The 26,617-nt window shown below is 43.2% G+C and overlaps 1 protein-coding gene and 1 non-coding gene across 5 annotated transcripts; both read left to right on the plus strand.

Moving 5' to 3' along the window:
- The first annotated feature begins 293 nt into the window (after positions 1–293).
- LOC120367315 (U6 spliceosomal RNA) lies at positions 294–400 on the plus strand. Its single transcript, XR_005581718.1, has one exon. It is a non-coding gene; the product is annotated as a U6 spliceosomal RNA (small nuclear RNA).
- A 1,487-nt stretch (positions 401–1,887) lies between these two features.
- CNBP (CCHC-type zinc finger nucleic acid binding protein) lies at positions 1,888–19,397 on the plus strand. Of its 4 annotated transcripts, none has more exons than XM_074404157.1 (5): positions 1,888–2,051; positions 15,370–15,507; positions 15,605–15,695; positions 15,861–16,064; positions 17,310–19,397. In XM_074404157.1, the coding sequence occupies exons 2-5, from the start codon at positions 15,384–15,386 to the stop codon at positions 17,425–17,427; spliced, it is 537 nt and encodes a 178-aa protein (XP_074260258.1). In that variant the 5' UTR covers positions 1,888–2,051; positions 15,370–15,383; the 3' UTR covers positions 17,428–19,397. The 4 variants fall into 4 exon arrangements, with proteins under 4 accessions (XP_074260258.1, XP_074260259.1, XP_010335201.1 ...); XM_074404158.1 differs by having other exon boundaries at positions 15,370–15,486; XM_010336899.3 differs by having other exon boundaries at positions 1,891–2,051; positions 15,605–15,697; positions 15,866–16,064.
- Positions 19,398–26,617: the final 7,220 nt, after the last annotated feature.

Raw genomic sequence — 26,617 nt, forward strand, 5'->3', positions numbered from 1 at the left:
GTCCCGGAACTTTGGGAGGCTAAGGTAGCTGGACCGCTTGAGGCCAGGAGTTCAAGACCAGCCTGGCCAATATGGTGAAACCCCATCTATATTAAAAATGCAAAAATTAGCTAGGCATGGTGGTGGGTGCCTGTAGTTCCAGCTACTAGGGAAGCTGAGGCAGAATTGGTTGAACCCGGGAGGAAGAGGTTGTAGTGAGCTGAGATAGCACCACTACACTCTAGCCTGGGTAACAGAGGGAGACACTGTCTCAAAAAATAATAATAAAAAATAAATTTTAAAGGTTGGGCTGGGTGCTCACTTCGGTAGCACTTACACTAAAATTGGAACGATACAGAGAAGATTAGCATGGCCCCTGCGCAAGGATGACACGCAAATTCGTGAAGCGTTCCATTAAAAAAAAAAAAGTTGGGCTTGGCGCAGTGGCTCATGCCTGTAATCCCAGCACTTTGGGAGGCCAAAGTGGGCCTATCACCTGAGGTCGGGAATTAGAGACCAGCCTAACCAACATGGAGAAACTCTACTACTCTACTAAAAATACAAAGTTAGCCGGGCGTGGTGGCACATGCCTGTAATCCCAGCTACTCGGGATGGCGGAGGTTGAGGCAGGAGAATCCCTTGAACGTGGGAGGCAGAGGTTACGGTGAGCCAAGATCGTTCCATCGCACTCCAGCCTGGGCGACAGAGCGAGACTCTGTCTCAAAAAGAAAAAAAAAGTTTAAAATATCATTGGTCCTTAAAATTATACCTTCATTCTTTGATAACTGCTATATTGAACACAATCTGCTAACTGCTTTACCATGACTAAGTCATCACTAGTGATCTGAACCCAGGTTTCATGCCTGACTCTCAACACATGTGCTCTGCCTTCTCAAAACCATGATTTCAAAAATCATAACACTGGGATCCAGGAGCAGCGGCTCATGCCTGTAACGCCAGCGACAGAGCGAGACCCCACTCTTACACAGAAAAAGAAATCATAGCATTCAACTGGGGGATCCCACTGAGATGAAACTTGGGTCAAAACAATGAGACTTGGAACTCTTGTTTTGTTTCAAACAGAGCCATTCTAGAATGAGACACAAAATTCTAAAATATTTTATAGTGAACAATTGAAATTGGGTTTCATCTTGACAAGACTATCTAGGACTATATACACACATGTCTTTTGGAGAAAATACCAAATCCAAACTGAAGTCAATTCCTGAATATGACAGACCAGGTCAAATGGTTGTCCTGGCCCTCCCGCGGGATGTCACTCATAAACGAGATAAACGTCATAGTCTGGGCCCCACTCCCTTCCATGCTCATGACCTTCCCACGGAGGCCCCTCGCCCTCACCAGGCACTTTCATCTTGGGAAGATACATCAGTCCTGGCGGAGAAAGCAGCAAGGCCTTTCCCCGGCTCACAAAAAACAATACAAATCTTAGAGCCTGCATCCCACAGCCGTCACCATCGTGACCTGGCACCCCTTTTCTGCCAACTTAAACGCATCTGGAAATCGGGCCCGGCTCTGAAAGCCAACGGCCTGGTAGGAGCCCGAGAACGAGGAGAAACTTTTTGTGGTCGCATAATAATCGCAGTCACTGCACCGAGACCCGTCCCCTGGCATCCCTAGGCTCCGGCTGGCAAGAGAGACCACCAAGGCGGGGACAGCCAGACTTCCGTCCAGTCAGGCAGAGCCCGGACCCATCCAGGAAGGGCCCGAGGACCACGGGGACCATAATCCCGGCGGGAAAGGCCGCGCGCGTGGCACGGCGGGAAGGGCAGCGGCGCGCAGAAACACCAGTCCCGCCCCGCGCCGCGCTGCGCTTCAGCTGGGCGGCCCTCCCGAGAGCGTCTCTGATTGGACTGCCGAACCCCGCGCGCTGATTGGCCGCGTGGGCGAGGCGGAGGAGAGCCGTGCGCAGCGGCGTATGTGGGGCCGTGTGCAGACCCGCGTGTGGCGCAGGCAAGGACCCTCAAAATAAACAGCCGCTACCTTGCGAGCCGTCTTCCGCAGGCCTGCGTCTGAGACTCCGTCGCTGCGGGTCCGCTCCGACGCGGAAGGTGAGGGCTGGGGGAGGGGGCTGGCGCGGAGGGAACCGCAGTGCGGACCGGTTCTGAGGCGAACAGAGAGGGTAGGGAGCGGCGAGGCGGCGATGGCGGCTGCACTTTGGCCTGCGCCGCTGCTGCGTCAGGCGGGAAGCTCGGCTGCTGCCGCCTCCTCGGACCCTAGTTTCTGGCCCACCGCTGTCGGACGACACTTCGGCCCTTTCCTCGTCCTGGGAAGCTGGGTCGCCGAGCGTGGGGGCCTCTGGGCGCCAGGGCCGCACCCCAGGCCGCAAGCTTAGGGCCGGGGAGGCCCGGGCCCGTGCGCCCTTGGGGCTGAGGCCCTGATGCGTCGAGGGTCGCGGAGTGAGGGGCAGAGGGTGGATTTGGCGGGAACTCGGTGGAAGGAGTCCGCGTTGTGGGGAAAGGCTCCTGGCTGCGGACGAAGGGGGAGTGGGGTGGGTACAGCCGTGCAGACCATGTGCTGGGGTCGTGAGCCTGACGGGCAATGTGCCAAGGGTTTTGGGGGCCCTAGAAAAGGGTTCTTAGGCCGGGCGCAGTGGGTCACGCCTGTAAGCCTAACACGTTGGGAGGCCGAGGCGGGCGGATCGCGAGGTCAGGAGTTCGAGACCAGCCTGGCCAACATAGTGAAAAACCGTCTCTACTAAAAATACAAAAGTGAGCGGGTCATGGTGGTGCACGCTTGTAGGCCTAGTTACTCGGGAGGCTGAGGAGGGAGAATCGCTTGAGCCCGGGAGGCGGAGGTTGTGGTGAGCCAGGATCGCGCCGCTGCACTCAGCCTGGGCAACAGAGCGAGACTGTCTCACCAAAAAAAAAAAAAGAAAGAAAGAAAGAAAAAAAAAAAGAAAAGAAAAGGGTTTTTGAAGACGCCCTTGTGTTTCCGGTGGCCAGACACCGCTGAAAGACTTGTGAGCCTTTAGAGGTTGTACTCCCCATACCTGATGGTTCCCGTTTCTAGTATTCTTATCGTTATTTAGATACTAAGTTGCTTGTCTTACATTAGCATTCGAAAAGGGGTTAATGGGGCTCACTTTCCCTGAGTCAACACGATTTAAGTTGCTGGGATCCCTTAAAAGCGCCATTACCAGGAAAAAAACACGAATTTGTCAATCCTCCAAAACCATAGTAGCAGTCGGTAGTCTTTGCATCATTTCTTGGATTAACGAAACAGATGTAATTACAAACGAGACAGACATGAAATTCGATTTGCCATCCTCCATCTAGATTTTTCCATATCGTGAAAACCTATTTTAGAATGGCATAATTCTCCACATTTGGGTTTAGGTGTTGATGGGTAAGGCTTGTGCTTGTTGCCACATGTTAACCACATGGCCTCAGCCACAGGGCACTTCCAAAGGAAGTGACTGCTGGTCTTGAGGGGGGGGGGGTCTTGTAAAAAGAGAACATTGCTCAGTAATCGTCTGTGATTTCAGCTAGTGTGTTTCAGTCATTATTCTGAAGGACTCAGAAGAGATACGCAGCCAAAACTCTGAATTTGTTTTTTGTCTTTTTCAAAGTGAAGGTCGCCTAATGTGTATCCCCATCTTGCTCTTAAATTACGTTTTTAAAAGTAGATTTTTCCCCTTTCGTATTGTTTGATCCAATTTTGGAGTGAAACATAACCAGTTAATATTTCCATCAAGGAATTAATCCTAGGATTTAAATTTGCAGTTTTATGTTATTTATTTGCTTAAGTAGTAAAAATGGAGCGTAGAGCTTTGAGGGTTTCAAAAAGGTAAGAGATGTAGTCCTTATCACCTAGGCTTCCCCCTCCCCACTTCTAAATAGTTTTAAATGCTTCTAATGAGTTGCTCTAGTTAAGGTTAATGAAACACGTGTAAACTGCCAGGATCCTAGGTACATGCTATTTTTAGTTTGTTGAGTCTGATTCTTGTCTACAAGAGTTCTTTGTGTATTGGAATATAAAAGGAATAATTTATTAGATTCCCAAGGGCAGAATTAAAGACTTTTAAGTTTTCCAGATTTCATCGCTTGATAACAGTTTTTCTTTTTTAAAAAAAGTAACAGTTATGTTTGTGTTTTTCTGAGGAACCAAAGGTCCACGTTTCTTTTCGTATTGGCAACAGGAGAGGTGATATATTTCAAACATATGGTGCAGTCTGTAAAATATTTTGAACCAAATCAGTGGAAGACCAGGGGTTTTTCTTACACTGGCATTTGAACATCTGAAACAGCCAGGGAGATCTTTATCTTAAAGTATAAATGTGTTTTGTTATATGATTTATGACAATTCTACCTGGCTTTTAAAGTTCAATAAAATACGTGGCATGTATATGGGGTAGTACCAAACTGGTGCCTAAAAGCAGTGAAACTACCACTGGACTAATTGGATTGAATGGTGTATTGGCTGAACAGTTGACCACAAGATATTTTGCTTTTTTTCCCCCTGCAGGAATGAGAGTTTAAAAAATGATTGGCTCTTTTTTCGCTTCCTAGCCTCCTGACAGTAAGTAGAGAGCCAGGAGAATGATGCCAAGGCATCCTGGCCTGCTATGTGGAGAACGCTCTTTCCCTGCTGTCTCACTTCATAGAACTCTTATTCTGGCAGTGTCAGATGCTGCTGCAGCAAGGAAATGCCATTGAGTTATTGCAGTAAGCTATGCAGCATTTTCATGTTTAAAACTATTGGGATAATAAAGTAAGAACTTGGGGCCACCAGATTTCAAGTTGTAATTAGAAGGATTTTGTTAGGAATATGAGAGGGCTACAATGATCACCTGGAATGGCTCCATAAATACCGTGAGGTGTTAACTAGTGAAATCAAGTTACCAGTGTTTGTGTGTTTGGTGAGACTCATGAGTTCTGCCATGAAGTTAAGGAAAATGTCTGTCTTAGCTTAAAATTCAAGAAACCTGTGTGAATGAAGTCAAAATTATGACTAGATTTTTTTAAAAAAAGCTATCAGTTCTAGTTTTACTTTGATTTTATCTAAAGAGAAATACAGAATGAATACAATTCAATTGTATGTGTTTTTTGTGGGGGCTGGGGGGGTGCTGAGTTTCGCTCTGTCACCAACCCAGGCTGGAGTGCAGTCTCAGCTCACTGCAACCTCCGCTTTCCAGATTGCAGTGATTGTCTTGCCTCAGCCTCCGGAGTAGCTGGGATTACAGGTACACACCTATGCCTGGCTAGTTTTTTTTTTTTTTTGAGACGGAGTTTCGCTCTTGTTACCCAGGCTGGAGTGCAATGGCGTGATCTCCCAAAGTGCTGGGATTACAGGCTTGAGCCACCGCGCCCGGCAGTTTTTGTATTTTTAATAGAGATGGGGTTTCACCATGTTGGCCAGGAACATCAAGATCTCCTGACCTTGTGATTTGTCTGCCTTGGCCTCCCAAAGTGCTGGGATTACAGGCATGAACCACTGTTAATTTTTAACAGCCATGGCTTTTAAAAAATTACTAGATACATAGTATTAGCTTTGTGTAATATCTTGAAGTAGGAAGTAAATTGTATAATTCCCTACTTTAAAAATACTACACATTTTTGTCATATATTATGGTAGCATTTTTGTGTACTTTAACTTTTTATTTTTATTTTTTCTGAAGTGGAGTCTGGCTCTGTCACCTAGGCTGGAGTGCAATAGCATGATCTCAGCTCTCTGCAACCTCTGCCTCCCAGGTTCAAGCCATTCTCCTGCCTCAGCCTCCCAAGTAGCTGGGACTACAGGTGCCTGCCACCACACCTGGCTAATTTTTGTATTTTTAGTAGAGACAGGGTTTCACCATTGTTGGCCAAGCTGGTCTTGAACTCCTGACCTCAGGTGATCCGCCTGCCTCAGCCTCCCAGAGTGGTGGGATTACAGGCTGAGCCCCCTTGCCTGGCCTCAACTCTTAATGAACACCTCTGCAGAGGGTTGAGAGCCAGACTCTTGAAATCCTGATGGTAGTACTTTAGATGTGTGGCTTTGGGTAAGTCACTTGGTGTCATATCTTTAGTTTGTCATTGAAATGGAGCAAGAATACATTACTTGTAAGGTTGTAAGATTATATATATATATATATATATATATATTTACTAATGTCTGACTCATAGATATCCAGGTATTAAAACCCTTTAAGAAGTAATCAGGCCAGGTAGAAATGGATGTAAATTAACCAGGGTCAGGCAGTAATGCAGGAACCAGGATAAGATTGTAGAATTGCCCCCTAGGTAAGTACTGTGTTTTCTATTATTCTGGCTGGAATGCAGGTAATGCAGAATGTATACTGCTTCCTTTCTTTGCATCCGAGTTTGTTTTTATTAAAACAGTCTGAAGTGTTCCAGTACAATGTTGGAACATTAAACTGACTTAATGGCACATAATAATGAATATATACATTCAGAGGGCAAAAGCTCCAATATGGTCTCAATGTAGTTAGGTCAACAACATGAATGAGTCAGGGATAATCCTTGCGAAGTTATTAAGGATATATACAAATGTGAATGGGTCCAGCTGTGTTAAGAAAACCATATAAGCCAGGCGCGGTGGCTCAAGCCTGTAATCCCAGCACTTTGGGAGGCTGAGGCGGGTGGATCATGAGGTCAAGAGATTGAGACCATCCTGGTCAACATGGTGAAACCCCATCTCTACTAAAAATACAAATATTAGCTGGGCATGGTGGTGCGTGCCTGTAATCCCAGCTACTCAGGAGGCTGAGGCAGGAGAATTGCCTGAACCCAGGAGGCGGAGGTTGCGGTGAGCCGAGATCGCGCCATTGCATTCCAGCCTGGGTAACAAGAGCGAAACTCCGTCTCAAAAACAAACAAACAAAAAAAGAAAACCATATAAAATAATAAAGATAGCCAGAATCACACCTTACTTTGCTAGTATCATTTTTTTAATCCCCAACTTTCCTGTTGCTACTTATTTTAAATATATTTTCTAGGATAGAGTTATGATCATTCTATTTATTAGAACCCAGATTGTTAGTCTTGACCACATACTGTTAGGTTTTAGCAGTTTACTAGATTTGTTCTTAGTATCAATAGTATGGTGCAATTATGTTAAGGAAGACAAACTTAGTATAATAACCATTTGTGATTTATTTAATTCCAATTTTAATCTTTAAAGCCTAAATAAGTACAAAATTTGTAAAATAGTTTTTTTCTTCTCCCCCCACCAGTGGTCCCTCCTGTGGGAGTAAAATAGTTATTATACCTCTTAGTTTAGCTTACATGGCCCCTCACAGTCTTGTCAGACTTTTTTTTTTTTTTTTTTTTTGAGACAGAGTCCCTCCCTGTTTCCCAAGCTAGAGTGCAGTGGCGTGATCTCAGCTCACTGCAACCCCTGCCTTCTGGGTTCAAGCAGTTCTCCTGCCTAAGCTTCCCAAGTAGCTGTGATTATAGGTGTGTGCTACCGTACTCGGCTAATTTTTGTATTTTTAGTAGAGAGAGGATTTCACCATGTTGGCCAGGCTGGTCTTGAGCTCCTGACTTCAAGTGATCTGCCTGTCCCAGCCTCCCAAAGTGCTGGGATTATAGGTGTGAGCCACCATGCTCTGCCCAGACCTTACCTTGACTTTCTTAGTAATTCCTTCTCCTGCCTGGCATGCTCTGTGCTCCTACCACCTTTTATTTTATTTATTTATTTATTTATTTTTGAGACGGAGTTTCGCTCTTGTTTCCCAGGCTGGAGTGCAATGGCGCGATCTCGGCTCACCGCAACCTCCGCCTCCTGGGTTCAGGCAATTCTCCTGCCTCAGCCTCCTGAGTAGCTGGGATTACAGGCACGTGCCACCATGTCCAGCTAATTTTTGTATTTTTAGTAGAGACGGGGTTTCGCCGTGTTGACCAGGATGGTCTCGATCTCTTGACCTCGTGATCCACCTGCCTCAGCCTCCCAAAGTGCTGGGATTACAGGCTTGAGCCACCGTGCCCGGCTCCTACCACCTTTTAAAGTGGTTTGTGTTAGGCCGGGCACGGTGGCTCAAGGCTGTAATCCCAGCACTTTGGGAGGCCGAGGCGGGTGGATCACAAGGTCAAGAGATCGAGATCATCCTGCTCAACACGGTGAAACCCCGTCTCTACTAAAAATACAAAAAAAATTAGCTGGGCATGGTGGCGCGCGCCTGTAATCCCAGCTACTCAGGAGGCTGAGGCAGGAGAATTGCCTGAACCCAGGAGGCGGAGGTTGTGGTGAGCCGAGATCGCGCCATTGCACTCCAGCCTGGGTAACAAGAGCGAAACTCCGTCTCAAAAAAAAAAGTGGTTTGTGTTATAAAAATTTGATACACAAAGATTGAAACTTAGAACAGATATCTCGATGTCTGGTAGTTGAAAATGTGAATTGATTTGGAACTCACCTGTTTTTCTCCTCTTAATCTCTTTTCCATTCCATTCAGGAAATAGACTGTAAGGTGGGAAACGAGGATAAACAGTTAGCCCCTCTCTGCTACGTAATAGACTTTGGACTGAGTTCTGTCTGCTACCTGTAAGCAGTCTAAGGTCATTGGGGAAAGAGTGGAAAGAATAACTATGTACTCAGAAGACAAAAGCTTTGATAGGTTTTTTCTTTTTTTTTTTTTTTTTTTCCAGAGGTGAGTGCAGTGGCATGATCTTGGCTCACTGCAACCTCCGCCTTCCGATTCAAATGATTCTCCTGCCTCAGCCTCCCCAGTAGCTGGGACTACAGGCGGTGCCACCATGCCCAGCTACTTTTTTTGTATTTTTAGTAGAGATGGGGTTTCACTGTGTTTGCCAGGATGGTCTTGATTCCTGACCTCACGATCCACTCGCCTCAGCCTCCCAAAGTGCTGGGATTACAGGCGTGAGCTACCTTGCCTGGCCGATAGGTTTTTTAATTGATTATCTATTAAGTACAAAGTACTTTGTAACAGTTCTTACCACACACATCAGTTTTATTATCTCTTTTTTACAAATAAGCCAGATGAGCAGTCAGATGTCTTTGAGGTAATACAACAAGTAGTTAAAACTGGGTTAAGTGATTAATCCAGGTTAAGTATGGTCCTAAAATGTCTTTTATAGTGACAGGCAGGCTATATCAGTGCTCTATAGATGTATCAGATTTTACAAAAATTTTTTTCCAGAGAAAACACAAACCCAAGGAACCTTTAATAAGTGGCCCCTTACGTTAGTGGGGTTTTATTGTTGTTGCTTTGTTTTGAGACGGAGTCTTACTCTGTCACTTTGGTTGGAGTGCACTGGTGCCAGCTTGGCTCACTGCAACCTCCACCTCCCAGGTTCAAGTGATTCTCCTGCCTCAGCCTCCTGAGTAACTGGGACTACAGGAGCATACCAGCTAATTTTTGCATTTTTAGTAGAGACAGGGTTTCACCATGTTGGCCAGGATGGTCTTGATCTCCTGACCTTGTGATCTGTGTGCCTTGACCTCCCACAGTGCTGGGATTACAGGCATGGGGCACTGTACCCAGCCCCATGTTAGTGGTTTTTGGCAAAAGGAAGAAAATACATGTATTCCTGCTGGCTGACAAAAAGTGAAAAACAGTATTTTGTTTTTTATTGAAGTTAGTATGTTTTGTAGCATTGCATAAAAATAGTACTGAAGTCTAGTTGGTTATGAATTCTTGGACTAATAGAACCTGGATGACAAGTTAGAGGTTCTGGCCCGGCTGCTGGCTTTTTTAGTTGTCTTGGGTGTAAATTTCTCAGCCACACGTGGGGATTGTGTTAGATAATCTGAAAAAAAATCTAATTTTCGTAGTTTTATGATTCATCCTTTTTTTTGCTTTAATATTTTTCAGTCTTTGCTTTATTATAGATTGGAATCCCCCAAAATAACGTTTATAAGTAGAAGATAACTTCTGTTACGGATTTTTAAAAACATTACATTGGGAATGTCCTTTGAGTGGTTGGCCTTAATCCCTGTCAGAAGCTGAAAGTTGTGGAACCTAAAAATTCATTTGTGCAGAATCTTACCTATGATTTCAGAAAGCTGAGAGTTTCAGGGAGTGACTGTAGTCAGTCCTTAATGAGTATAAAATTGAGAATACATTGTTACTTTAAATTAATGGTGCAGTAACTCTTGTGACTGATAGCAGTAATTTAGGTGCTTTATTGTTAGTGCTTGGTTAGATTGGATTGGGTCAGTAGTTTATCCACCAAATTACTAAAGACCTCTGTCCTCCAAAAATTAAAATGCTGAGTTATATAATGGCTACTAAAAGGATATCTATATGGGATGTTTGATGATTCAAAGGTGAATTACTTGGTCTCTACCTTCAAGGAATATCATACAAGGCAATATGATACTGCCATTAGATAGATACTAACAGAGTGTCCTAGAACTTAATAGGAAGGATAGTTCCCAGCTGGGAGATGTAGTCGGATTCTTTTTTTTTTTTTTCCTTGAGATGGAGTCTTGCTCTATTGCACAGGCTGCAGTGCAGTGGCACGATCTCAGCTCACTGCAACCTCCACCTCCTGGGTTGAAGCAATTCTTCTGCCTCATCCTCCCGATAAGTTGGGACTACAGGCGCATACCACCACACCCAGCTAATTTTTGTATTATTAATAGAGGTGGGTTTCGTCATGTTGGTCAGGCTGATCTTGAACTCCTGACCCCGTGATCCATCTTCCTCGGCCTCCCAAAGTATTGGGATTACAGGTGTGAGTCAGTGCGCCCAGCCCAGATTCTTTTTTATAGAGTTGGCGTTTGAGTTGGCCCATGAAGGTTGGAAAAAGTTATGACAGGTGGAGAAGGAGCAGGGGAGACCAGGATAGTGCAGTGAAATTCCAGCCAGCAGCAGTCAGGCAATGAGACAGACTCATGGGGCCATGATTCTCAGCTGTCTTACCTTACCCTAGTTTTACTAAGGAATATCACAATTCTGTAAAGACCTTTAAATATATTCTTCCGAGATGAGTACTAGGATGGGGACCTGCTGCCTAATATAAGTAGTGTGTTTCTCGAATGTTCTCACTCATAGGTAGGTGTTGAACAATGAGAACACATGGACACAGGGAGGGGAGCATCACGCACTGAGGTCTGTCGGGGGCGGGGAAATAGGGGAGGGACATCGGCTGGGGAGAGAGCATGAGGAGAAATGCCAGATATAGGTGATGGGGAGGAAGGCAGCAAATCACACTGCCATGTGTGTACCTGTGCAACAGTTTTGCATGTTCTTCACATGTACCCCAAAACCTAAAATGCAATTAAAAAAAATAAGTCATGTGTTTCTAAAACATGGAAAGTGGTTAGTTTAATTATATTACTAAAGACAAGTCTACCACAAGGGACCAGTTATCAGTGAAACTGTAAACCACATGATTGACTGTGATGGGGTTGGCCAAAGGGAAGAGAAGGCAGATTGCATACATAAGTACCTAAGGCCACTGAAAGACACCTTTAAAAATTATGTGTCATATTGATGACATTTAGGGCCTAAAAACATTAATTCTTTCTTCCCTTCTAAGACTTAGTGGTTTTTTGTTTTGTTTTGTTTTTAGCGTTTACTCTAGTAAACATAATTATGTGTGACTAAAAATGGCAGAATATCTAAAATTTCTGTTCTAGTGTGTAAAGTCCTGCCTTTGCCACTGAGGTACAGGTTTGTTTTACAGAATAGTAGTTGCATTGCAGTCTTGTGAGACACTTTTAATGGGATTATTTTATTTGCTTGACTAAGTGGAAAAATACTGCTTTCCCTAAATGTCATTTGTAGTTCATATTGAAATAGGAAGTAGAGCTTAATATTAAGTCTTAACATGCTATTTTAGCCAGTGGTTTCCTTTCTAGAAATATTTGTTCCTGTCATTCCCCCTACCCCCTACCTTTATACTAGATCTGGGTCCCCTGACTAGAGATAAACAAGACAATGGAGAAACAGTTTGTGAGAAATCCTACATTGATTAATCTCCAGCTCAAGTGACTCTTCTGCCTCAGCCTCCTGAGTAGCTGGGATTACAGGTTTGTGCCACCATGCCCAGCTAATTCTGTATTTTTAGTAGAGACAGAGTTTCCCCATGTTGGTCAGGCTGGTCTCAAACTCCTTACCTTAGGTGATCCTCCTGCCTTTGCGTCCCAAAGTGCTGGGATTACAGGTGTGAGCCACTGTGCCCAGCCTTGTTTTGTATTTTCTAAAAGCAAAGTATCTTGTTTAAATATTATAAAATATTTAGGACTTGCAGATTGTCTGGATTACACTGTAAAAAGTAGTCATTTATGTGCAAATAATTATTCTGAGAGCAGTTGTTAAATGAGCCCAAATTGATCTGACTAAACTGGAGAAGATACAAAATGAAGATGGGGAGGAAGTGGTGCCATAAGCAGCTTTTTTTCTTTGACCATTTTATATGCCATTCATTTTTTTCTTTTAATCCTAACTCTTACCTGTGGTGGAAACCAGTTTACATAATTTAGGATGCTAATACTAGTACAGTTAAAAGAATGATTGCAAAGCAGATACTCTTTCAAATTCTGTAAAAATATGTTTTTAGTCTCCTTCACTGGCTTTTTTTTTTTTTTTTTTTTTTTTTTTTTTTTTTTTTTTTTTTTTGAGACGGAGTTTCGCTCTTGTTACCCAGGCTGGAGTGCAATGGCACGATCTTGGCTCACCGCAACCTCCGCCTCCTGGGTTCAGGCAATTCTCCTGCCTCAGCCTCCTGAGTAGCTGGGATTATAGGCACGCACCACCATGCCCAGCTAATTTTTTTTTGTATTTTTTAGTAGAGACGGGGTTTCACCATGTTGACCAGGATGGTCTCGATCTCTTGACCTTGTGATCCACCCGCCTCGGCCTCCCAAAGTGCTGGGATTACAGGCTTGAGCCACCGCGCCCGGCCTTCAGTGGCTTTTAACTAGAAATAATGTTTTATACATCTGAAACCACAAATAACTCATAGCCAAACAATTTTTTTGGTAATATGTTCGTAGGCATGTGGCAAGAGTTAGTAGAAAGATTTCTCTTTTATTTTTAAGATGGGGTTTCACCATGTTGGTCAGGCTGGTGTTGAACTCCTGACCTCAGGTGATCTGCCCACCGTGGCCTCCAAAGTGCTTGGATTACAGGTGTGAGCCACCATGGCTGGCCTTTTTTTTTTTTTTTTTTAAATTATTATTATTATTTTTTTAGTAGAAAGATTTCTCTGAAAACTTATTCTGAATCAGATTGCACAGAGTTGGAATAAGTGAGTATTGGGTTATTTTATTTTATTTTATTTGTTTGTATATTTATTTATTTTCACTATCCACCTGGAGATAAGGGTTATTTTCTTTTGTATATTTGACAATGGGAACTTTTTGAATCTGAACTTTAGCTTAATTTTTAATTACTAAATTTATCCACAAGTTAATGATTAAATAGTTACTGAAAGTGGAGAACCTAAATAGTTAACTGAAAGTGGAGAACCTTACCATTTTTCTGACTGCCTTTTGGGTCTTTGGTGCTGTGGTTTGGTTAGCTAATTCCATCATCCAGTTAGTTTTAACTCAGTTGGAAATATGTTTTTTTAGGTTATGGTACCCGTGCTTAGGTTTGAGAGGACATGTAAAATACAACTGTGTGCCATTGTTTGACAATGGAATTAAGGGTAAAAATATTTAGATATGGAAGTGTGAAAATATAATTACATTGTTTTCATTCCGTTCTATTCCATTTCATTCTATTTTAAGAATAGCCTCAATTTATTTTTAGATTATTACATAAGAAGTACAAAATCCATTTGCTTTAGTGGGAGTTTTATTTTTATTTTAAAATGATAACCAATTAAAGGAATTTATTATGAAATTCTAAGTAGCCTTACTTAAAATGTAGAATTACATTACAGAAACATTTGGAAAGGGGAGAATAAAAGAACAAAGCACAAACATTCCCAGGGCTGTAGGTGCTATTAGCGTTTTGGTGTAACTCATCGTTATTTTCCTAGTCTTTTTATTATATAATCGTCTCTTGGTATCTGTGGAGAAGTGGTTCCGCGACCTCCCTCAGATATCAAAATCCTCCTATGCTCAAGTTCCTGATATAAAATGGTGTAGTAGTTGCATTACAACCTATGTACATCTTCCCATATACTTTAAAATCATCTCTAGATTAAAACTTCTTAATACAGTGTAAGTGCTGATTAAGTAGTTGTTAACGTTGTATTGTTTAAGGAATAATGGCAAGAAAAAAAGTCTGCATATTCAATACAGATGCCACTTTTTTCCCCTGAATATTTTTATTCCAAGGTTGGTTGAATCCATGGATGCAGAACCCATGGATATAGAGGGCCTATTGTACTTTTGTACTCTCTAGAGATAAAATTTGTATCTTGCATTTGTTTTAACATACCTGTTTTAAGGAATATCTCAATCACCAGGCAAGTGCTGCAGTATAACTAGGTACTGTATCAGGTGCTAAGGTTAAGAGAGTATTTTTCTCCACTGACTCCTCGCTCTTAGAATCCATTAATGGATTCTTGGTTATTCCAATTTTCTGATGAGTAAATAAAGACTTCTATTTGCAGAAGTGTCCATTAAGCTGGACCTGGAATGAGTATTACTACCAATTACTTCTTTTTTTTTTTTGAAACGGAGTTTCACTCTTGTTACCCAGGCTGGAGTGCAATGGCGCGATCTCAGCTCACCGCAACCTCCGCCTCCTGGGTTCAGGCAATTCTCCTGCCTCAGCCTCCTGAGTAGCTGGAATTACAGGCACGTGCCACCATGCCCAGTTAATTTTTTGTATTTTTAGTAGAGACGGGGTTTCACCATGTTGACCAGGATGGTCTCTATCTCTTGACCTCGTGATCCACCCGCCTCGGCCTCCCAAAGTGCTGGGATTACAGGCTTGAGCCACCGCGCCTGGCCCAATTACTTCTTTTCTTTCTTTCTTTTTTTGAGATGGAGTCTCTGTCTTCCAGGCTAGAGTGCAGTGACACGATCTCAGCTCACTGCAACCTCTGCCTCCCAGGTTGAAGCAATTCTCATGCTTCAGCTCCTCTAGTAGCTGGGATTATAGGTGTGTGCCACCACACCTAGCTATTTTTTGTAATAGAGATGGAGTTTTGCCATGTTGGCCAAGCTGGTCTCAAACTACTAACCTCAGATGATCCACCTGCCTTGGCCTCCCAAAGTACTAGAATTACAGGCATGAGCCACCATGCCCAGTCGCTACCAATTATTTCTAATAATGAATTTTAAATGACCCTAACCCTATAAATTCCATCACTCCTTCAAAAACTATTAATGTGTATATTATAATAGATCTATAATACCCAAGCATGTAGTTGTGTGATTATTTTTTAACCAAAATATTAGCTTTTTTTCCCCCAGAATAATTTTCCAAAAATACAGTTAATGGAGAATAAAAGTTGAAAGAAATTTCAGTGGTTTAATGTTACTTTTAATATTTCAAAGATCTGACTGCAGCCATGAGCAGCAATGAATGCTTCAAGTGTGGACGATCTGGCCACTGGGCCCGGGAATGCCCTACTGGTGGAGGCCGTGGTCGTGGAATGAGAAGCCGTGGCAGAGGTGGTTTTACCTCGGATAGAGGTATTTTGTCGAATATAAAAATTTGAAGTACTTCAGTATTTGTTAGTATCAAGACTGGTCTGACTAGCCGAATTCCCTTTGTTTTTGTTCATAACAGGTTTCCAGTTTGTTTCCTCGTCTCTTCCAGACATCTGTTATCGCTGCGGTGAGTCTGGTCATCTTGCCAAGGATTGTGATCTTCAGGAGGATGGTAAGTATTTAACACTTCCTTTTCATACCTCTGTAGAGCTTGGAGAGGTGAGCACGTGCAGCTGCATATAGCTTTTCCACCTTTGAGGTTTTGTATTGTATAATTTAAAACATAACACTTTGTAAAGGTTTTATAGTCTTGGTCTGTTTCTTTTCCCTATTGTTGAAGCCTGCTATAACTGCGGTAGAGGTGGTCACATTGCCAAGGACTGCAAGGAGCCCAAGAGAGAGCGAGAGCAGTGCTGCTACAACTGTGGCAAACCAGGCCATCTGGCTCGTGACTGCGACCATGCAGATGAGCAGAAGTGCTATTCTTGTGGAGAATTTGGACACATTCAAAAAGACTGCACCAAAGTGAAGTGCTATAGGTAAGGTGTTAGAATGTTGTTAGAGGAAAGCTCATTGCAGAGATTCTTCTAGAGATGAATTAGCTATAAATGGAAGGCCCTTAGTAAATTCAGTGAAAATTGGGTGTGACCAGATAAGACCAGTTTTCAGCGTAACTGGCAGTCTATCTGTATATAATTCTGCATTCTGCCCTGATATTCTGTGACTTATGGCACTTGGACAGTTTTCACAACTGGACTTTTTTAATATTTAAGAGTGTTATAATTAGAAACTTTGAGAGACTTTATAGAAAGCTCCGTAATGAATATACATAAATCTTTCATCATGTAACCAGAAATCTTTGTGACATATAAAGTTTATTATTTGATAAATGTTACTGTGTATGTACCTGTGAAACCTTAATTGCATAAAGACAAAGAAAAATCTTAGTGTTCTAGTTTTAATGTTGGATGATCTCTTACTGGCAAAAATTTTAATTTTATAGCTTAGGCTATATAGTTGATTATCTTCTTTTTTTTTTTTGGTAACAGAGTCTCGCTCTGTTATCTTGTTTCACTGCAGCCTCTGCCTCCTGGGTTCAAGTGGTTATCCTGCCTAAACCTCCCAAGTAGCTGGGACTACAGGTGCTCGCCACCACACCCAGCCAAGTTTTGTATTTTTAGTAGAGAAGGGGTTTCACCATGTTGGCCTGGATGGTCTCGATCTCTTGACTTCGTGATCTGCCCACCTTGGCCTCCCAAAGTGCTGGGATTATAGGCATGAGCTACCATGCCCGGTCGAGTACCTCTGTTATTTTATTTCTACTTTCTGCCCTCAGTTTATTAATGAAAACGTTCTTTTTTTGGGGGGAGACGAAGTGTCACTGTTGGCTAGCTGAAGTGTGATGTCACCATTTCGGCTCACTGCAACCTCCATTTCCCAGGTTCAAGCAATTCTCCCGCCTCAGCCTCCCAAGCAGCTGGGACTATAGGCACGCACTACCATGCCTGGCTAATTTTTGTATTTTTAGTAGAGATGGGGTTTCACTTTGTTGGCCAGGCTGGTCTTGAACTCATGATCTCATGATCTGCCTGCCTTTGCCTTGCAAAGTACTGCGATTACAGGCATGAGCCCCTGCGCCTGGCCAGTATAAACATTTATTATCTTGAATATAAAAGTGTACTGCTTGGTTTATTAATGGCTTTTTGTTCTGCACCGTGACTGTTGCTTTGGTAGACAGTTTTGCTCTGAGGCCCATTGTGAAAACTATTTTAATTTCTTTTTAGGTGTGGTGAAACTGGTCATGTAGCCATCAACTGCAGCAAGACAAGTGAAGTCAACTGTTACCGCTGTGGCGAGTCAGGGCACCTTGCACGGGAATGCACAATTGAGGCTACAGCCTAATTATTTTCCTTTGTCGCCCCTCCTTTTTCTGATTGATGGTTGTATTATTTTCTCTGAATCCTCTTCACTGGCCAAAGATTGGCAGATAGAGGCAACTCCCAGGCCAGTGAGCTTTACTTGCCGTGTAAAAGGAGGAAAGGGGTGGAAAAAAACGACTTTCTGCATTTAACTACAAAAAAAAGTTTATGTTTAGTTTGGTAGAGGTGTTACGTATAATGCTTTGTTAAAGAACCCCCTTTCCGTGCCACTGGTGAATAGGGATGGATGAATGGGAAGAGTTGAGTCAGACCGGTAAGCCCGTCCTGGGTTTCTTGAACATGTTCCCATGTAGGAGGTAAAACCAATTCTGGAAGTATCGATGAACTTCCATGAATAACTTTAATTTTAGTATAATGATGGCCTTGGATTGTCTGACCTCAGTAGCTAATAAATAACATCAAGTAACATCTGTATCAGGCCCTACATAGAACATACAGTTGAGTGGGAGTAAACAAAATGGAAAGACAAATGTGTGTTAATGGCTGTGCGAGAGAAATCGGAATAAAAGCCTAAACAGGAACAACTTCATCACAGTGTTGATGTTGGACACATAGATGGTGATGGCAAAGGTTTAGAACACATTTTTTCAAAGACTAAATCTAAAACCCAGAGTAAACATCAATGCTCAGAGTTAGCATAATTTGGAGCTATTCAGGAATTGCAGAGAAATGCATTTTCACAGAAATCAAGATGTTATTTTTGTATACTATATCACTTAGACAACTGTGTTTCATTTGCTGTAATCAGTTTTTAAAAGTCAGATGGAAAAAGCAACTGAAGTCCTAGAAAATAGAAATGTAATTTTAAACTATTCCAATAAAGCTGGAGGAGGAAGGGGAGTTTGACTAAAGTTCTTTTGTTTGTTTCAAATTTTCATTAATGTATATAGTGCAAAATGCCATATTAAAGAGGGGAATGTGGAGGACTGAAAGCTGACAGTTTGGACTTTTCTTTTTGTACTGAAGTCATGTCTTCAATAATGAAAATTGCTGTTAAAAGGATGTGTAGGATTTAGATACTTTTGCAAAGCTATAGAAAATCCTCTTTGTAATCCATTATAATAATGCCCTTTAGTTCTGTTCTGTGTTTATCCTGAACAGCTTTAATGCCATTGCTGTTTTAGTGTTTGTTTCCTTTTTTCTTTTTTTGAGATGGAGTCTCGCTTCGTTGCCTTGGCTAGAGTGCAGGGGTGTGATCTCAGCTCACTGCAGCTTCCTCCCCTTGGGTTCAAGTGATTCTCCTTTCTCAGCCTCCCAAGTAGCTGGGGTTACAGGCGTGCGCCACCACACCCAGCTGATTTTTGTATTTTTAATAGAGGTGGGATTTACTATGTTGGTCAGGCCGGTCTGGAACTCTTGACCTCAGGTGAGCCACTGTACCTGATCTTTTCCTCAGTTTCATAAGGATCTGAAGTAGTGGATTCCTTGTTTTTGCTAGGATCTCATTTAAAGTGGAGATGGACCTTAGCACTCATCTGTTTAACTCACTTTATAGATAAATTAAAAGAACCTTCATTTGCATAAGGATGTACAGTTTGTTAGAGCCAGAACCTCAACAGTTCTTCCCACCCCATACCCTCTGTTTCCCAACTCCCAAGTTAAATGCAGTTAGTGTCATATACTTTTTCCACTTAGTTCATTTTTCCTCCTCCATGTTGCTATGTGATTCTTTGGGTATGAGTTTTTCATCTTTCATGCAGGGTTCTTCTGTCAGTTCATGGTATAGCAATTCAGTGTTGAAATGGTGATGTCAGCTGTGCTGTGCACATTCCGACCTTGTTAAATTAATAGTCCAGAGCAAGCAAGAAAAAGAGGTAATAGCGTACTCATTTCTTTATGAATATAAGCTTATAATATTTTTTCATCATGTGCTATTTTTACTGAACAAATTGTATGTCTCACATGTTAACAATAAATATCTTGACAATTTTATTTTCTACCACATGTATGAAACAGCATAAGCAAAGACTTATTTCGAAGGCATCACTGTTTAAATGAGGTTTGGGAGCTGGTGTGCACATGGAGTTATTTCCCCCAAATTCTGGGCCTCATGTAGGAAAACCTAAAACATAGCAAATGGGGTATGCGTTACGGCATTTTCGGTCAATTTAGTTGTGGTTAATAATTCTTTCTCCTGGCTGGGTGTGGTGGCTCATGCCAGTAATCCCAGCACTTTTGGGGGAGGCTGAGGCAGGCGGATCAGGAGGTCAAGACCATCCCGGCCAACATGGCGAAAACCCCGTCTACTAAAAATACAAAAATTAGCTGGGCATAGTAGCACATGCCTATAGTCCCAGTTAACTTGAGAAGCTGAGGCAGGAGAATCGCTTAAATAAATTATCCTGTGTTAATCACAGCTTTGTGGTGTTGGGAAGGGAAAAAGTGGAGTGGGTTGGTTAAAATGTAGAACTCTTGCTTCATGCAACCTTATTCCTTGTGCTGAATTTGTAGTACTTTAGTTTCCTTTTGAGACATTTTGAAATGCATTAATTAAGGACCTATTCACAGGAGACCACAAGGTTCCTTTCTAAGATAAAATTTATTTGCTTTGACCTTGATGACTGGCAAGCAGTGCAACATGAAAATGTATTTTACAGTGAAATCAGGCTAATTAAAAAGAGTCAGGATGGTTGCAGTGGCTCACGCCTGTAATCCCAACACTTTGGGAAGCCAAGATGGGTGGATCATGAGGTCAGGAGTTAATGAGCCTGGCTAACATGGTGAAACCCAGTCTCTACTAAGAATACAAAAACTAGCTTGGTGTGGTGGTGTGTGTGCCTGTAGTCTCAGCTACTTGGGAGGCTGAGGCAGGAGAATTGCTTAAACCAGGAGGTAGAGGTTGCAGTGAACCGAGATTCATGCCACTGCACTCAATCCTGATGGACACAGTGAAACTCCATCTCAAAACAACAACAGAAAATCAGTACCATGAACACGTGTTTTCTCCATCTTAATAGTTTGAAAGTAAATTATAGACATGACACTTTATGCATTTTACAAGATGTTTTCATTACCACAATACCAGTATCATACTTACTATATCTAAACATTATTCCCTTGTATCATCTAATATATTCGGGGTTTTTTTTTTTTCATCTAATATCTTTGGGGGTTTTTTTTGTTTGTTTTTTGTTGTTGTTTTTTTTTTTTTTGAGATGGAGCTTCACTCTTGTTGCTGCGGCTAGAGTGGAATGGCGTGATCTCGGCTGACCCCCAACCTCCACTTCCCAGCTTCAAGCAATTCTGCCTCAGCTTCCTAGCTGGGATTACAGGCACGTGCCACCACGCCCAGCTAATTTTGTATTTTTAGTAGAGACAGGATTTCATCCTGTCAGCCAGGTTGATCTCTTAACTCCTGACCTCAAGTGATTCACCCGCCTCAGCCCCTCAAAGTGCTAGAATTATAGACGTGAGCCACCATACCTGGCCAAGTTAATTGGTTTCTTTAGTCTGTCTTACTCTCCTAACTTAACTGGTGGGAGACTGTAACAGTTTTCTTGAACGTCCTTTTTTTGGGTGGCGGGGATGGAGTCTCGTGTTGTCCAGCTTCGAGTGCAATGGCGCAGTCTCAGCTCACTGCAACCTCTGCCTCCTGAGTTCAAGCGATTCTCCTGCCTCAGCCTCCTGAGTAGCTGGGATTAAAGGCATGCGCCACTATGCCCGGCCAATTTTTGTATTTTTAGTAGAGATGAGGTTTCTCCATGTTGGTCAGGTTGTTCTCGAACTGTCGGTCTCCTGCCTTGGCCTCCCAAAGTGCTGGGATTGCTGGGATTACAGGCATGAGCCACCGCACCTGGCAAAATGTCCTCTGTTTACTGGTTGTTTCTTATGTATCATTTAACTTGTTTCTCTGTATATCTATTTCCTAGCCTAGAGGCTAACTTACTAGGTTAAGCTTAAAGTTACTGCCTTTTTTTTTTTTTTTTTTTTTGACAGTCTTGCTCTGGCACCCAGGCTGGAGTGCAGTGACTCAGCTGTAGCTCACTTTGCCTTCAACTCCTCGGCTCAAGAGATCCTCCCACTTTAGCCTCCCTAGTAGCTGGGACTACAGGCATATGCCACCAAGCCCAGCTAATTTTTTAATTTAGTGTAGAGATGAGGTCTTGCAGTGGGCATGGTGGCTCACGCCTATAATCCCAGCACTTTGGGAGGCCAAAGCGGACAGATCACCTAAGGTCAGGAGTTTGAGAACAGCCTGACCAACATGGTGATGAAACCCTGTCTCTGCTAAAAGTACAAACATTAGCCTGGCATGGTGGCAGATGCCTGTAATCCCAGCTACTCAGAAGGCTGAGGCAGACAGTCGCTTGAACCTGGGAGGTGGAGGTTGCAGTGAGCCAAGATTGGGCCGCTGCCCTCCAGCCTGGGGCATAGAGTGAGACTATGCCCCCATCCCCACCCCCTAAAAAATAGAGAAATGAGGTCTTGCTGTGTTGCCTGGGCTGGTCTCAAACTACTGTAATGATCCTCCTGCTTTGGCCTTCCAAAGTGCTGGAATTGTAGGCAAGAGCCACTGTGTCCAGCCTTAATTCTCTTTTTTTTTTTTTTTTTTTTTGGTTGTGGGGTGGCAGGGGGTGGGGAACAGTTTCATTCTTCTTGCCCAGGCTGGAGTGCAATGGCGCCATCTCAGCTCACCGCAACCTCCGCCTCCTGGATTCAAGCAGTTCTCCAGCTTCAGCCTTCTGAGTAGCTGGGACTATAGGCGTGCACCACCATGCCCAGCTAATTTTTGTATTTTTAGTAGAGACAGGGTTTCGCCATGTTGACCAGGATGGTCTCGATCTCTTGACCTCGTGATCCACCCTCCTTGCCCTCCTGAAGTGCTGGGATTACAGGTGCGAGCCCCGCGCCCGGCCTAATAATTCTTTAGTAGTACGAAGAACTCTGTGTTTGTCTTCACTTGATGAGAAAATTTTTCTAATTTTTTTTTTTTTTTTAATCAGGACCCAAATGCTCTCTGTACATGCATTTGGTAATATCTCTTTAAGTGTCCAAGTCTTAAGTTTCTTGTCTTTACTGGAGAAAACCTGGGATTGATCCTATGACCTGTATTTGGCTGACTGTATCATTGTGATACGTTTCACATGATTTTTAGCCCCCATCGTTTTTGTAAAGTGGTAGATTCAGAAAGTTAATTTTACATATATGTGAACCTATATATGTATATATAGGTTCTTTTTCTTTTTCTTTTTCTTTTTTTTTTTTTTTTGAGACAAGAGTCACCCTGTTGCCCAGGTTGGAGCACTATCTCAGCTCATTGCAACCTCTGACTTGCAAGTGATTCTCCTGCTTTGGCTTCTCAAGTAGCTGGGATTATAGGCATCTTGCCACCCTTCCTGGTTAATTTTCTTTCTTTTTTTTTTTTTTTGCATTGGAATCTCACTCGGTCACCAAGGCTGGAGTGCCGTGGTGGTGTAATCTCAGCTCACTGCAACATCCACCTCCCAGGGCCAAGCAATATGCCCGGCTAACTTTTGTATTTTTACTAGAGATGGGGTTTCCCCATGTTGGCCAGGCTGGTCTCGAATCCTGGACCGCAAATGATCTGCCTGCTTCGGCTTCTCAGAGTGTTAGAATTACAGGCGTGAGCCACTGCACCCGACCTCTTTTTCTTTTAAACAAGAATATATCATAGGAGATGCAGTGTGCTTCCTGTTGCATAATACCAAGAGGTACAAAATGTCAGGTTTTACTTCTGGTGATCGTAAGCATCATCAATGGGTTCGGCGATTGCAGTTTTGTCTATTCATCATGAAGTTCCCCATTAATCTTGTACCAAATGGTTTTTACGGGTTGAGAGCCATGGATGATAGATACCTGGATGAATTCAGTCATGAGGAACAATTGGAGGAATTCTAAATCCTTTTAAAATGCAAGCCCAGAGGAGAAAACTCCCAGGAATTAAAGTGTAATTTCTTTATTATTTTTATTTTTGAGACAATCTCACTGTTGCCCAGGTTGGAGTACAGTGGCATCATCTTGGCTCACTGCAACCTCTGCCTCCCAGGTTCAAGCGGTACTCCTGCATCAGCTCCCCCTACTAGCTGGGATTACAGGTGCGTACCACCATGCCTGGCTAATTTTTGTATTTTTTAGTAGAGCTGGGGTTTTGCCATGTTGACCAGCCTGGTCTCAAACTTCTGACCTCTGGTCATCTACCTGCCTCGGCCTCCTGAAGTGCTGGGATTACAGGTGTGAGCCATGGTGCCTCACTAATGTGTGTAATTTCTTTTTTTTTTTTTGAGACGGAGTTTCGCTCTTGTTACCCAGGCTGGAGTGCAATGGCGCGATCTCGGCTCACCGCAACCTCCGCCTCCTGGGCTCAGGCAATTCTCCTGCCTCAGCTTCCTGAGTAGCTGGGATTACAGGCACGCGCCACCACACCCAGCTAGTTTTTTGTATTTTTAGTAGAGACGGGGTTTCACCATGTTGACCAGGATGGTCTCGATCTCTCGACCTCGTGATCCACCCGCCTCGGCCTCCCAAAGTGCTGGGATTACAGGCTTGAGCCACCGCGCCCGGCTAATGTGTGTAATTTCTAAAAGCTGGCCTAGTACTCTGACTTTCCCAAAGTCTTGATACTGCTGTAGCTCAGCCCCCAAGTCCCTTCTGGTCTGAGCAGCGGAGCCTTGTTCATTTTTGAGAGCACATGGCATCATGTAAATAAAGGATCTGGTGTCAGACCTTATTTGAATTTTGTCTTCACCGGTAGTTGTCTTAGAATGGAAGCTGAGTGAATACCTCTAAACTAGTTTCCTTATTTGTAAAGTGAAAATAACTTTCTGGCCATATATGGTGGCTCACGCCTGTAATCCAAGCACTTTGGGAGGCTGAGGCAGGTGGATCACCTGAGGTCAGGAGTTCAAGACCAGCCTGACCAACATGGTGAAACGCTGTCTTTACTAAAAATAACAAAAATCAGCCAGGCATGGTGGCAGGTGCCTGTAATCCTAGCTATTTAGGAGGCTGAAGCAGGAAGAAAATCACTTTAACCTGGGAGGCGGAGATTGCAGTGAGCCAAGATCGGGCCAATGTACCCCAGCCTAGGAGACAGACTAAGACTCTGTCTCAAAAACAAAAAACAGTACTCGTATGCTGTGATGGATTATGTGAGATGTTGGCAAAAGGCCTACTTAGTCCTTAGGATAATAGTTGGTACCTACTATTTTTAGTGATGCATAATGTACATAGTTTCAGGGTATATGTGATAATTTAATAAATTCATATAATTTGTAAAGATCAAATCTGTGTACTTGGGGAATCTGTCACCTTAAGTATTTGTCTTTATGCTAGAACCATTCAAATTTTTCCCTTTTTAGGCTAGATGTGGTGGCTCACCCCTGTAATCCCAGCACTTTGTGAGGCTGAGGTGAGTCACCTGAGGTCAGGAGTTTGAGACCAGCCTGGCCAACATGTTGAAACCCTATCTCTACTAAAATACAAAAATTAGCCAGGTGTGGTGGTGCACACCTGTAGTCCCAGCTACTCGGGAGGCTGAGGCAGGAGCATTGCCTGAACCTAGGAGGCAGCAGTTGCAGTGATTGTGCCATTAACTCCAACCTGGATGACAGAGTGAGACTCCATCTCAAGAAAAAAATTTTTTTCTCCTTTAGCTATTTTGAAATGTATGGTAGATAATTGTAAACTAAAGTCACTACTCATCTAACACTAGGTTTTATTCTGTCAAACTACATTTGTGCACATTTATCAGTTTCTCTTCATCCCCATCTCCTACCTTTCCCAGCCTCTCATAATCATCAGTCTACTCTTTATGAGATCCCCTTTTTAATTCCCACATGAGTGAGGACTTGTGATATTTGTCTTTCTCTGCTTGGCTCATTTCACATAGTGGTCCCTGGTTCCATCCATGTTGCTACACAATAGGTTTTCATTGTTTTTTTTTTTTTTTTTTTTTTTTTTTTTTTTGAGACGGAGTTTCGCTCTTGTTACCCAGGCTGGAGTGCAATGGCGCGATCTCGGCTCACCGCAACCTCCGCCTCCTGGGTTCAGGCAATTCTCCTGCCTCAGCCTCCTGAGTAGCTGGGATTACAGGCACGCACCACCATGCCCAGCTAATTTTTTTGTATTTTTAGTAGAGACGGGGTTTCACCATGTTGACCAAGATGGTCTCGATCTCCTGACCTTGTGATCCACCCGCCTCGGCCTCCCAAAGTGCTGGGATTACAGGCTTGAGCCACCGCGCCCGGCCGGTTTTCATTGTTTTTTTATGGCTGAATAATACTCCATTGTGTATGTATATAATTTTCTTTAGCCGTTCATCTACTGATGGGCACTTAGGTTGGTTGTGTATGTCGGCTGTTGTTAACAGTGCTACAGTAAACATGGGACTGCAGATAACTTTTTTACATTGATTTCCTTTTTGTGACTGTACCCAGTAGTGGGATTGCTGGGTCATATGGTGGTTCTACTTTTACTTTTTCTACTATTTTTATTGAAACTCTTCCTATAGTGCCACCAGGTTCTTGCAATTTTTTCTCATGTCACATGAGAGGAGTACCTCAGCATATTTGGCAAATATGTGTGTAATTTCTAAAAACTGGCTTAGTACTCTTTCACTTTCCCAAAGTGAAAGAATAGGCCTGGTTTAATTCAGGGACATGTTTAAACGTGGCCACTAACTCAAGGGCCTTGGGGAGCAAGCTGATGGTGTTATACATGAGTGAAGCTGGTCAGCTAGGAAATAGAGGGGTGGTGTTGGGAACTGGGGAAGAGGCTACACCTATACCCCTATAGGAGGCTCCCTTTAACTGGGTAGACTCTTTAATGCCCCCAGGGCTTTGGTGGATGAAAGGAGCAGTCTATTACTTTAAACTTTGTTAAGTGCATAATTTTTATTTTTGAGACAAGGTCTCACTCTGTCGCCCAGGCTGGAGTGCAGTGGCCTGATCTGAGCTCATTGCAAGCTCTGCCTCCCAGGTTCAAGCGATTCTCCTGCCTCAGCCTCCCCAGTAGCTGCGATTACAGGCATGTGCCACCATGCCCAGCTAATTTGTATTTTTAGTAGAGATGGGGTACCACCATGTTAGCCAGGCTGGTCTCGAATCCTGGCTGCAAGCAATCCACCCACCTCTGCCTCCCAAAGTGTTGGTGCTACAGGCGTGAGCCACCACATCCGGCCTAGTGCATACTTT

Source organism: Saimiri boliviensis, chromosome 8 (assembly GCF_048565385.1).
Source record: "Saimiri boliviensis isolate mSaiBol1 chromosome 8, mSaiBol1.pri, whole genome shotgun sequence".
NCBI lineage: Eukaryota > Metazoa > Chordata > Mammalia > Primates > Cebidae > Saimiri > Saimiri boliviensis.

Bases quoted from the DNA above. Each gene is read 5' to 3' on its own strand.
- CNBP (XM_074404157.1), top strand. From the start codon at position 15,384: ATGAGCAGCAATGAATGCTTCAAGTGTGGACGATCTGGCCACTGGGCC. The intron at 15,696-15,860 runs TGGTAAGTATTT...TTTCCCTATTGT, and splicing joins GATTGTGATCTTCAGGAGGA to TGAAGCCTGCTATAACTGCG. The intron at 16,065-17,309 runs GTAAGGTGTTAG...ATTTCTTTTTAG, and splicing joins ACCAAAGTGAAGTGCTATAG to GTGTGGTGAAACTGGTCATG.